Source organism: Gadus morhua, chromosome 4 (genome assembly GCF_902167405.1).
Source record: "Gadus morhua chromosome 4, gadMor3.0, whole genome shotgun sequence".
NCBI classification, from domain to species: Eukaryota; Metazoa; Chordata; class Actinopteri; order Gadiformes; family Gadidae; genus Gadus; species Gadus morhua.
The window spans coordinates 43,685,571-43,698,930 of record NC_044051.1 but is presented as its reverse complement, the minus strand read 5'-3'; the positions used below and the strand labels follow the sequence as shown (position 1 = coordinate 43,698,930).

The 13,360-nt window shown below is 46.2% G+C and overlaps 1 protein-coding gene across 2 annotated transcripts; it reads right to left on the bottom strand.

The window, feature by feature from the left end:
• Positions 1 to 3,809: 3,809 nt before the first annotated feature.
• On the bottom strand, positions 3,810 to 12,889 carry sh3yl1 (SH3 and SYLF domain containing 1). Of its 2 annotated transcripts, none has more exons than XM_030355226.1 (10): positions 12,614 to 12,889; positions 12,156 to 12,266; positions 11,852 to 11,965; positions 10,894 to 10,958; positions 9,468 to 9,595; positions 7,358 to 7,486; positions 7,134 to 7,278; positions 6,598 to 6,658; positions 4,533 to 4,586; positions 3,810 to 4,450 (listed from the first exon to the last, which is right to left on the bottom strand). In XM_030355226.1, the coding sequence occupies exons 1-10, from the start codon at positions 12,807 to 12,809 to the stop codon at positions 4,239 to 4,241; spliced, it is 1,215 nt and encodes a 404-aa protein (XP_030211086.1). In that variant the 5' UTR covers positions 12,810 to 12,889; the 3' UTR covers positions 3,810 to 4,238. The 2 variants fall into 2 exon arrangements, with proteins under 2 accessions (XP_030211086.1, XP_030211087.1); XM_030355227.1 differs by having other exon boundaries at positions 9,468 to 9,580; positions 12,614 to 12,887.
• Between the last annotated feature and the right edge of the window lie 471 nt (positions 12,890 to 13,360).

Sequence of the window (13,360 nt, the reverse complement as noted above, 5' to 3'; positions counted from 1 at the left end):
ACACCATACCGGATCTAGCTACACCGGAAACAAACCAACAAGTGCGCCGCACAAACTTGTTGGGGCAAGCAAGGATACGGACGGCGCTGCAAGGAACGTTTATGAACGCAATATTGTTATCCCGCAGTAATCAGCCCGACAGCCCTGAAACGTTAACGGCCCACCGGGAATTCTCCCGACTCTCCTGATTACGAGTCCGCCACCGTGTGTGTGTGTGTGTAGCCATTATTCGATAGCCTGGTAATGTGTATAGGCCTACGTACGGTAGGAATATTCAAGCAAGAGTTTTGTTCGAAAGTTCAGTGATTGAGACAAATAAAAGCCCGGGCTATTGAAGTTTCACGGTACCACTGTCATGCACCTACCCGATGTCAAGTGGACCAGGTTGAATTCACTGCGGGTCTCTCTTGTTATATCCATCTTACCAAATATATTTTATTGCTGTCCTTCTCAACACTCTCTGATCTCACTAAAAGGCTAGCAGCACAAAATCTAGGGATATTTAGAATAGAAAAAAAAAGTGTGATTAATCGCGAGTTAACTATGACATTAATGTGATTAATCGCGATTAAATATTTTAATCGCTTGACAGCACTAGTATAAATGGGAAATAAATCCATAAACAAAAATAAAAGACACTTCTGATACACACACAAATTGGTTTTGTTCTAAATAAATGTGATATAAATAGATAAATACAACATGAATTAATCTTTTTTTTTGCAATTTTCATCAAAAATGTATTTGGATGTTGTTAGGCCCACATTTATATACAAACTGTTAAACTTGAATTTACAAGACGCTTTTCATTTGTGAACTTGTTTGCATTTGTGTGTGAACTGGTCTGTATTTATATGTGGATTTTTGTGGCTAGATTCAAAAATGCATTTCTTTCATCAAGGAACTCTGTAGCCAATCAGATGCCTCCCTCGTTTTCAGCCAATCACAGGTTTTTAGATTGTCGGTGCCGTTAAAGGTTGGGTATTGGATTTGCGTAACGCCACCAGTTTTTGAAAATACACAAAATGCACTCAAATGGTCCTACCCCCTCTCCTTCAACGCTGACTCTGACTCCACCCATTCCAAGTACATGGACGCGCAGTCATGCACGAGCGAACACAGATGCTCGAGAGCGAGCCATTAGCTAGTTAGCTGGCTCCAGTAGCTACCACAGGATAACAACTAACAGGAGCTTGCTCTGGGTCACAAGCTTTGAGTACGTGCACGAAGGGGTCACGCGGGGAGCGGGGGAGGGGGAGTGCAGTACGACTGCTTGATTGACGTACTTGCTGTCCAATGCCACTCGATGGGTCTGGAAATCATTGGCTGGAGTTTTTCGAGCCCTGCCCGTTCCACAGATGATTGACTTGTTTAATTTTCATGTCAGTACTTCTAACTCAGTGGCTGTAAGTGGGTTATGATAAGGATTTCAAGTAATTTTGCAAAAATGGCCAAAAAAGAGAATTCCATACCCAACCTTTAAAGTAGCATTAATAATCGATTACCACTTTAATGGCACCGACAATCCCAAAACCCAGTCGAAAGTAGATGGGAAAAGTGTGTAGTTCAAAACGTGACGCAGCTTTTACTTCTTTGCCACCTAGAGATTGTTATGTACGATCATTAAAAAAAACCATGTTATAGACGGAGGGAACCGGGAGGCTGAACCCTAACCCAATAGAGTGGCGAAGTCACGCCCCTTCCGGTAGAGCCCATGGGACCTATGAGATCGAAAAATATGAATGGGTTTCAATGGAGGGAAAGTAATTATCTATCTTTATATGCCCCGGATTACATGTTGTTTGAGGATTTAAATGATAATTTTTCATGTCAAGAGTTTGACCGTTTATTGTGCAATTGTTCAGTTAAAGGCTGTAGAGAAAACACAATGAGAAAGACTACACATCTCGTACGTGACGTCACGCTCCCTGCGACTGGCGTGGACGAGACCGACAATCTCCCCATCGGCATAACTAAAACTCCACATGCCCCGAAAGAGGTGAATGGTTTTCACCTCTTTCGATGCTTTTATCCTCCCCTTGGAAAAAAGCGGTGAAGTGGAGCAGAGAGATGTCTGTACCAGAGTGGTGGTGACGTATATCATTTGCGCCGAGAGCAGCGAAGAGCTGTAGTTCACAAAGCGGCCTCACACAAAACCTAACCTTATCCAACTGCTTTGCGAAAAATTTTAGTTTTCTTTGCATGAAAAAATATCATCTAAATCCACAAACAACATGCGTGTAATTCAGGGCATATAAAGACTGGGATCAGAAAATAATGACTTTCTCTCCATTGAAACCCATTCAATTTATCGATCCAATAGGTCCCATGGGCTCTACCGGAAGGGGCGGGACTACGCCACTCTATTCTTCAGAGGTCGGGACTGCAGTCATGTGATTGGCTGAAAACGAGGGAGGTATCTGATTAGCTACAGAGAGTTCCTCGTTGAAAATGCATTTGTGAATCCAGCCACGTCAGGAGAGTCTCAAAGATCCACATATAAATACAGTCCAGGGCCCCGTTTCCCCAAAGCATCGTTAGCCTAAGTGGATCGTGAAGTGCGTCGTACGAGCATCGTACAGTTTTCACACCGTTTTCCGAAGCATCGTTGGTAACGAACATCTTGAAAAGGATCTAGACCGAGCCTATAGCCTACTTCATCCTGCCCAACAATATGGGCAGGATCTAGACCAAGCCTATAGCCTACTTCATCCTGCCCAACAATATGGGCAGGATCTAGACCGAGCCTATTTCATCCTGCCCAACTATATGGGTAGGATCTAGACCGAGCCTATAGCCTACTTCATCCTGCCCAACAATATGGGCAGGATCTAGACCAAGCCTATAGCCTACTTCATCCTGCCCAACAATATGGGCAGGATCTAGACCGAGCCTATAGCCTACTTCATCCTGCCCAACAATATGGGCAGGATGTAGACCGAGCCTATAGTCTACTTCATCCTGCCCAACAATATGGGCAGGATGTAGACCAAGCTCTACCATCGGGTCAGCAACAGCCTATAGCCTACTTCATCCTGCCCAACAATATGGGCAGGATGTAGACCAAGCTCTACCATCGGGTCAGCAACAGCCTATAGCCTACTTCATCCTGCCCAACAATACGGGCAGGATCTAGACCGAGCCTATAGGCTACTTCATCCTGCCCAACAATATGGGCAGGATCTAGACCGAGCCTATAGCCTACTTCATCCTCCCCAACAATATGGGCAGGATCTAGACCGAGCCTATAGCCTACTTCATCCTGCCCAACAATATGGGCAGGATCTAGACCGAGCCTATAGCCTACTTCATCCTGCCCAACAATATGGGCAGGATCTAGACCAAGCTCTACGATCGGGTCAGCAGCAGGCGCGTGTCAATGCCTAGCCTCTGCGTTTGAATTATGGAACGTTGCATTTTTAATGTCTACAAATATTCTAGACTAGAGAGCCAATCAATGAAACCTTATGCGGAATCAGATAAAGATGCTGAAACGTGCTTTGCACAGCAAAACACGTTTCAGAAATCAGCACATTAATATATTTATGGATTTATATTATATTTATTCAAAACAAGACACATTTGTGTGTGGATCAGAAGTGTGTTTGTGAAACTTATGTTTGTTTATGGTTTTATTTTAGGGTTTATAAATTTATAAATACAGATTTCCATTTGTGTGTGAATTGAAATGTATTTGTGAGAGTAATTTATATATAAATCACAAAATACATTTGTGAATCTTTCTCTGTGCATTCATTATTAATGAGACTGTTCTGACCCCATAGATTTCCTCTAAATAACGGAGGAACGTGTTACATAAAATAAACTTTATTGTTCTCATATCAAAGTCACACCAGACTTGTCCATAAATGGCACTTCCTTGTGAATAACAGACATTAATATACCAACCCAAGGGATTATAAATAACAGGACGAGTTAACACGTGTTAACCATGAACCAGTTTTAACCATGAACCAGACTTGACCTTAAACCTGTGTTAACTTTAAACCAGTTACTACCTTAAACCTGTTTAAAAGTTCACAGCCTTTAACCATGAAACAATATTTATCCTTAAGTCAGTTTAAACCCCAAAACAGTCTTAACCCTAAACCAGTTTAAACCCCGAAACAGTCTTAACCCTAAACCAGTAGCCATGTGAGGTAGGTAGCATGTGAGTGGCATGTATGTAGCGTGTATGTAGCGTGTGATTAGCGTAGCCGTTAGCGTAGCCGTTAGCATCAGCTCCAGGAGACGAAGTTGGCGGGGAAGATGCCGGTGCGGCCGTCGGCCAGCCGGCCCTCCCACCAGTCGTACTCCGACTCCGTCCTGGTTACCACGGTGATGCGGTCGCCGGGGGCGATGCTCAGGTCCCCCGGCTGCTGGCCGGTGAACGGATGTGTTGCCGTGACGACCAGGGGTCCGCTGGGCCCCTCTGGACCCGGAGCCCCTCCTTATCAGGGAACAGATCATTAATGATCAATTAGATTCATATTGGTCATTATTAACTGTGTGTGTGTGTGTGTGTGTGTCACCTGCTGCATTGGGGGATTTGTAGACCGAGAGACTGGGGTATAGAGTTGGTTTGGCTGCAACACATTAAGGCTCATTGTTCGGCAGGGAATCACATTCAAGCAGGATAAGAACAACATGTTCTAGATTACCATCAGTGTTGGGGATAACGCGTTACAAAGTAACGCGTTACAGTAACGATATTACTTTGGGATAACGAAGTTAAGTAACGTATTACACTAAAGATATCGGTGACTACACTACTTTACCAGACTATAGTAACGCGCTTTCCTGCGTCACCCGAGCCGTGTTTGCCTGCGTGTAAAGTTCTGATCTGCTGTGGTGCGTGCACGCGTGCTGCCTGTGTGTCTGCAGCGCCTGCTTGCTTCGGGAGTCGGCACGTTGCCATAGCAATCAATTTTGAGTGACGTAGCTGCTTGTGCGAAGGAGTGTTTAACTGTTGGAGCGCAGAAGCAAGTGCCACAGAAATACATTACCAGGCTGGTTGCAGGGTTCATGGTAGAAGACATGCTTCCCCTGTCGACTATTGAATCACCCAGATTTAGGAAAATACTAGATAAAATACCTGTGACTTGCAAGCCAAAACATTTGCCCATTACCTGAAAGAGTTATACCGACATGGAATCTAAGCTCAAAATAATTGTAGTCCTCCCTGGATCATGTGTCCACCACCACAAACATTTGGTCCGCCAACAAAAGTTACTTAGGAATGACACAGTGCACTGGATAGACAGCATTACTTTAAAACTTGAGAAGGCTGCTCTTGCCTGCAAGAGGTTGGAAGACACACGCTTGCGAAATAGATCAGTTCATTCAGCCGTTGGACCACATAAAGTAACAGCAGGCATCACTGCCGCTTAAGTGCATTTCTGTTTTAATTGTGTGGTATAAAGTGACCTTTTCATATTTTTCATTGACCACTTTCCCAAAGCCTGTGTTTTGAAACATGTGCGTTGCTACTGATTGACTTCACCATAGCCTACTTTATCCTGTTCATCCATTTTGTATACATTTATACAATAAACACTAAGTGATGATAGGGCTATGATGTTTGTCCATGTATCTACAGTAAATTGAGAAACGGGAAAGTAAAGTAATAAGTAGTAACGTTACTTTTCAAATGCAGTAACTAGTAAAGTAATCTCATTACAATTTACAGAAGTAACTAATTACTTTGTTTGAGTAACTACCCCAACACTGATTAACATCAACAGGTTAGTACAACATGTTGTTCTAGATTAACGTCAACAGGTTAGTACAACATGTTGTTCTAGATTAACATCAACAGGTTAGTACAACATGTTCTTCTAGATTAACATCAACAGGTTAGTACAACATGTTCTTCTAGATTAACATCAACAGGTTAGTACAACATGTTCTTCTAGATTAACATCAACAGGTTAGTACAACATGTTCTTCTTGATTAACATCAACAGGTTAGTACAACATGTTGTTCTAGATTAACATCAACAGGTTAGTACAACATGTTGTTCTAGATTAACATCAACAGGTTAGTACAACATGTTGTTCTAGATTAACATCAACAGGTTAGTAAAACATGTTGTTCTAGATTAACATCAACAGGTTAGTACAACATGTTCTTCTAGATTAACATCAACAGGTTAGTACAACATGTTCTTCTAGATTAACATCAACAGGTTAGTACAACATGTTCTTCTAGATTAACCTCAACAGGTTAGTACAACATGTTCTTCTAGATTAACATCAACAGGTTAGTACAACATGTTCTTCTAGATTAACATCAACAGGTTAGTACAACATGTTGTTCTAGATTAACATCAACAGGTTAGTACAACATGTTCTAGATTAACATCAACAGGTTAGTACAACATGTTGTTCTAGATTAACATCAACAGGTTAGTAAAACATGTTCTTCTAGATTAACATCAACAGGTTAGTACAACATGTTGTTCTAGATTAACATCAACAGGTTAGTACAACATGTTGTTCTAGATTAACATCAACAGGTTAGTACAACATGTTCTTCTAGATTAACCTCAACAGGTTAGTACAACATGTTCTTCTAGATTAACATGTTGATATTACCTGGGGGGGGGGCGCAGTAGCTGGGGGGGCGGCTCGGGGCTCTGGGCCTCGCTGGGCCGGCCTGGAGAGAAACAATCAATATAGAGACCAGCAGCAGAGTAACAATCAATATAGAGAGACCAGCAGCAGAGAAACAATCAATATAGAGACCAGCAGCAGAGAAACAATCAATATAGAGAGACCAGCAGCAGAGAATCAATCAATATAGAGAGACCAGCAGGCCTGGAAAGAAACAGTGTGTGTGTGATACCTTGGGTGTAAACCTCGGTGTACTGGTCCAGGACCAGTACCCTGAGGTACTATGTGTGTGGTACCTTGGGCCCCAGGTGCTTGCTGGTCCAGGCGTCGGTGTAGGCGTCGGTGTACTGGTCCAGGACCCGGTAGAGGTCCTAGACCAGTACCCTGAGGTACTATGTGTGTGGTACCTTGGGCCCCAGGTGCTTGCTGGTCCAGGCGTCGGTGTAGGCGTCAGTGTACTGGTCCAGGACCCGGTAGAGGTCCTGGACCAGTACCCTGAGGTACTATGTGTGTGGTACCTTGGGCCCCAGGTGCTTGCTGGTCCAGGCGTCGGTGTAGGCGTCGGTGTACTGGTCCAGGACCCGGTAGAGGTCCTGGCAGGCGGCCGGAGGCTCCACGTCTCCGTTCAGGATAGCCGACGCCCGGATCACCTGTGAGTAGAACCTGCAGCACCCGGTCAGGAGGTCAGACAGACAGGTGGGCAGACAGACGGGCGGGCAGACAGACAGACAGGCAGGCGTACTTCTGGTTGGTCTCCTTGCGCTCTATGAGGCAGGACCCCTCCAGGGAGATCCCGGCGAACAGCCCCCTGGAGTGGCAGTAGGTGAACACAGCCGCTGTGCTGCGCAGGAGCACATCCGCCTCCACGTTCCTACAGACACACAGACAGGTGGTCAGACAGACAGAGAGACAGGCAGACAGGTGGTCAGAGAGACAGGCAGACAGACAGACGGGTGCTCCTCAGGACCACATCCGCCTCCACGTTCCTACAGACACACAGACAGGTGGTCAGACAGACAGAGAGACAGACAGGTGGTCATTCAAAGACCACCAAACACACAGATAGTGTGTTTGGCCTCTAAGAAGACCTATGTGTATAGTATATATATAGTGTGTTTATGAGGACCTGTGTGTATAGTATATATATAGTGTGTTTATGAGGACCTGTGTGTATCGTGTGGTTATTGTATATAGTGTGTATAGTGTATATGAGGACCTATTTATATAGTGTGTATAGTGTATATGAGGACCTATTTATATAGTGTGTATAGTGTATATGAGGACCTATGTATAGTGTTTATAGTATATAAGAGGAACTGAATATAGTGTGTATATGAGGACCTGCCAATGGGCCCCACTGTCACGGTGCAGTGTGTATAGTGTAAACAGTGTGTATACAGTGTGTATAGTGTATACAGTGTGTATAGTCTATGCAGTGTGTATATAGTGTATATATAGTGTGTATAGTGTATACTAGGGCTTGCCCAAATGCCATTTTTCAGGCTTCGAATACTCGTTGGTTTTTCCGAGCGAATATTCGAATACTCGTTCCAGAAAAACACACCATCAAAAACAACATTATTAATACCTATATACTCCCTGGAACCGATTTTGACAGTATCTGCATATTTTGTTGAAGATTTAATAGCTTTTGAACGTTAATTAGTAGGCCCAAGTAAGTTGGAGTTCTTTAGTTTTTCCCCGTTGAAGCGAACAGCTGTCGTTCCGTTCCAAATCAGCTGTCCTCTGCCATCTCAGCCGTTAGGGGATCTTTTCAATGCATCCTGGAACGTGCATCTTTTCAGGGAATTTGTACAATAAATCCATAACAAATACTGAATATTGATTGTCTTATGTGGCCATATTATATCCATTATATTGACCGGGTATTCCCAAGACGCTCACGCTCTGCAGCAAGCCAGTCACAGTTGATTGGCGCGGCGCTGTACAGCGAACGTAAACAAACAACTAAGCTAATGTTAGCATTTCGCTAAGCATTACTTTTCCTCCCAAGATCCCGCTAATGTTGTGTTGTAAAGTAAAGGGAAACATATCTATTCTTCCTCCACCTCTCTCGCTTCTCTGCTTGGTGTCGCTTATAGTTTGCCTCCCTCGCTCTGGTAACGTCAGGCACGTGAAAAAAAACAACGAAGCTCAGAATACTGATTTAAGCTTCGAATACTAATTTACCAAACGAGTATTTGAATATTGGAATAATTCGGGCCAGCCCTAGTGTATACAGTGTGTATATAGTGTATAAAGTGTGTATACAGGGTGTATACAGGGTGTATACAGTGTGTTTAGTGTATATACAGTGTGTATAGACAGTTTATATAGTGTATACAGTGTATATAGTGTATACAATGTATATAGTGTGTATACAATGTATATACAGTGTGTATAGTGTGTATAGTGTATACAGTGTGTATAGTGTGTGTGTACAGTGTATATATAGTGTGTATAGTGTGTATGAGGACCTGCCCATCGGCTCCACTGCCACGGTGCAGTGTGTATAGTGTGTATACAGTGTATATACAGTGTGTACAGTGTGTAAACAGTGTATACATAGTGTGTATAGTGTGTATGAGGACCTGCCCATCGGCCCCACTGCCACGGTGCAGTGTGTATACAGTGTGTATACAATGTGTATAGTGTATACAGTGTGTATAGTGTGTATACATAGTGTGTATACATAGTGTGTATAGTGTTTATGAGGACATGCCCATCGGCCCCACTGCCACGGTGTAGTGTGTATAGTGTATACAGTGTGTATACAATGTGTATAGTGTATACAGTGTGTATAGTGTGTATACATAGTGTGTATACATAGTGTGTATAGTGTTTATGAGGACCTGCCCATCGGCCCCACTGCCACGGTGCAGTTCCCTCCAAGCGTCAGATTCCCTCCTTTAGTGAAGGCATCGACCGCCCGGCGCTGGAGCAGGATGATCACCAGGTCCGAGACCTGCATAGGGACCAGCTGTGAGAGACCAGAAGACCAGGGACCAGAGACCAGACCAGAGAACAGACCAGTGGTTAGAGACCAGACCAGGGACCAGAGGTTAGAGACCAGGGGACCAGCTGTGAGAGACCAGAAGACCAGGGACCAGACCAGAGACCAGTGGTTAGAGACCAGACCAGGGACCAGAGACCAGACCAGAGACCAGACCAGGGACCAGAGACCAGACCAGAGACCAGACCAGGGACCAGAGACCAGGGGACCAGCTGTGAGAGACCAGAAGACCAGGGACCAGAGACCAGGGGACCAGCGGTGAGAGACTAGAAGACCAGGGACCAGTGACCAGAGACCAGTGGTTAGAGACCAGACCAGGGACCAGAGACCAGGGGACCAGCTGTGAGAGACTAGAAGACCAGGGACCAGAGACCAGACCAGAGACCAGAGGTTAGAGACCAGGTGACCAGCTGTGAGAGACCAGAAGACCAGGGACCAGAGACCAGACCAGAGACCAGAGGTTAGAGACCAGGTGACCAGCTGTGAGAGACCAGAAGACCAGGGACCAGAGACCAGACCAGAGACCAGTGGTTAGAGACCAGACCAGGGACCAGAGACCAGGGGACCAGCTGTGAGAGACTAGAAGACCAGGGACCAGAGACCAGAGACCAGACCAGAGACCAGTGGTTAGAGAACAGACCAGGGACCAGAGACCAGGGGACCAGCTGTGAGAGACCAGAAGACCAGGGACCAGACCGGAGACCAGACCAGAGACCAGAGGACCAGCTGTGAGAGACCAGAAGACCAGGGACCAGAGACCAGACCAGAGACCAGACCAGGGACCAGAGACCAGAGGTTAGAGACCAGGGGACCAGCTGTGAGAGACTAGAAGACCAGGGACCAGAGACCAGACCAGGGACCAGAGACCAGACCAGAGACCAGACCAGGGACCAGAGACCAGAGGTTAGAGACCAGGGGACCAGCTGTGAGAGACCAGAAGACCAGGGACCAGAGACCAGACCAGAGACCAGTGGTTAGAGACCAGACCAGGGACCAGGGACCAGCTGTGAGAGACCAGAAGACCAGGGATCAGAGACCAGTGGTTAGAGACCAGACCAGGGACCAGAGTCCAGAGACCAGGGGACCAGCTGTGAGAGACCAGGGACCAGAGACCAGACCAGGGGACCAGCTGTGAGAGACCAGAAGACCAGAGACCAGACCAGACCAGACCAGAGACCAGACACCAGACACCAGACACCAGAGACCATGAAACCAGGAGGTTTGGGGTGTGGGTGTGTATTTGTGTGTCTGTGTGTGTGTCTGACCTCGACACCGATCTCGAAACCTCCTCCTAGACCAGCAATGCCGATGGCAGACGGAGCGGACCAGCCTACACACACACACACACACACACACACGCACACACACACACACACACACACACACACACACACACACACACACACACACACACACACACACACTAGGAGCTATGCTAATACTTGTTGTCGAACACCACAAACAAACAGAATTTATTTATTTGACCTTTTTTATTTGACCTTTAATTATTCAGGAAGGTCCCATTGAGATATAATATCTCGTCTTCCAGGGAGGCCTGGCCAAGATACCCGTCAAGTACAGTACAGAGATGAAAAAAAACACAGACGGACTGACAAGCAAAGCATAAGCAAACAAATCCATTTGAAAGTGTTAATGAGACAGAGAGAAAGCGAAAACAGTGACTCTGTTCTATCAAAGTTATTAAAAACATCCATGAGGCCATTAACTTCAGATTTATTATGTTCTGAATGTCATTCCAGGCGTATGGTGCATATGAGCAGAAGGAAGTCTTACCTCATTCTGCACGTATAGCTGGGATGTTTAAGACCAATTAGTTTAGCGACCTAGTGCTGCAAGCACTTGTGTAATGTGTTAATAGACTACAATGGTAGGGTGGAAGTTTACCAACCAATGCTTTTTCAATAAAAAATTAGAACAACTTTTCCTGCTGAGTGAAGGTGAATCCATTTGACCGTATCAAATACGTACAGCTGCATGATACACTACATCCAACTCTTTAAAAAGGAAACGGGAACATGCCATTATATAACATGTCCCCATAATCTAAAATAGGTAGGAGGGTTTGGACCATCCTTAACCTGGCAGCATAAGGGAAGCACTTAGAATGTGTAGACAGACAGACAGGCAGGTGGGCGGAGAGAGAGACAGACGGGCAGACAGAGAGACAGACAGACAGACAGATGGGCAGACAGACAGTCTTACGTCTGTCTGCGAGGCGCGCGATGACGATGCCGCTGCCGCCCCGGGCGGTGATCATGAAACCGGCCTTGATGACGGTGATGATGGCCAAGCCCTCCGCCTTCGCTATCACATGAGCTAGCACACACACACACACACACCTTAGTCATATACATACTAACAAATATTCACACACACACACACACACACACACACACACACACACACACACACACACACACACACACACACACACACACACACACACACACACACACACACACACACACACACACACACACACACACACACACACACTTCTCCTCACCTGGGATCAGTTTGTCGGCTCCGGTGCGCGACGAAATCTCGGTGAACTCTCGCAGGATTTTAGCGGCTTTCTTCGTCTCCGACTTCAAGCTGGTTGGAATGGGGTTGTTCACTGACGCGCGCGCACACACACACACACACACACACACACACACACACACACACACACACACACACACACACACACACACACACACACACACACACACACACACACACACACACACACACACACACACACACACACACACACGATCAGTTGTTCCCATTCAACTCCACCGACCGGTTTGACCAGAGAGAAGAAGGAAGGAGAAAGAGAAAAACAGACATAGAGACACACATAGAGACAGACAGACAGACAGACAGACAGACAGACAGACAGACAGACAGACAGACAGACAGACAGAGAGACAGAGAAACAGAAAGGCAAAGACGGAGACACAGAGAGACTCTACTTACTGGTGACGGTGTACCGTCGCCTAGGTCTCCCGTGCCGTATGTCACCTGAGCAGGTGAGCATCGCCCCCAAACGCGCGGGCCCGCTGCTGCAGGGACTGCCCGCACGCTGCCGGTGCGCAGCCCCGCACCTCACATCGTCACCGGGGGGTAAAAACGGTGCGGGCGAGCCGGTGAAGACGTGAGGCAACGCGTTCATACCGGTAGAACTACGTCAGCTACGCGTCATGGGGGGCTCAGCGGGGACACGAAAGGCGGCCAACGGCAGGCGCGGCGCGGACAGCTAGAGGGCACGAGGTCCAGCCGCGCGCTCCCGGCATTGTTATTGTACCGGGGCGCGCCTCCGCGGCGCCGCGAGGCCAGTCGAACAGGTCTTCTCGCGGTTATTGGCGCGATGCATTTCATTCATTCTGTCTCTCTCTCATCCCTCCATCATTCTGTCTCTCTCTCACATCGCTCCCTTTCATCAAGGATTCATGATCAATTCATATTAATATTATCATATCTTATCACTAATCTATTATCTGCATAATATTGAAGTGAGTGAATTAAGTCCAAGATCTGTGAATTGGAAGAGTTTTATTGAGCAGCACCTACTCAGAGCCTCGACACTCTCTGCCACCTGTCTCTCTGCTCCATGACCACCTGTCTCTCTGCTCCCTGTGTCCACCTGTCTCTCTGCTCCATGTCCACCTGTCTCTCTGCTCCATGTCCACCTGTCTCTCTGCTCCGTGTCCACCTGTCTCTCTG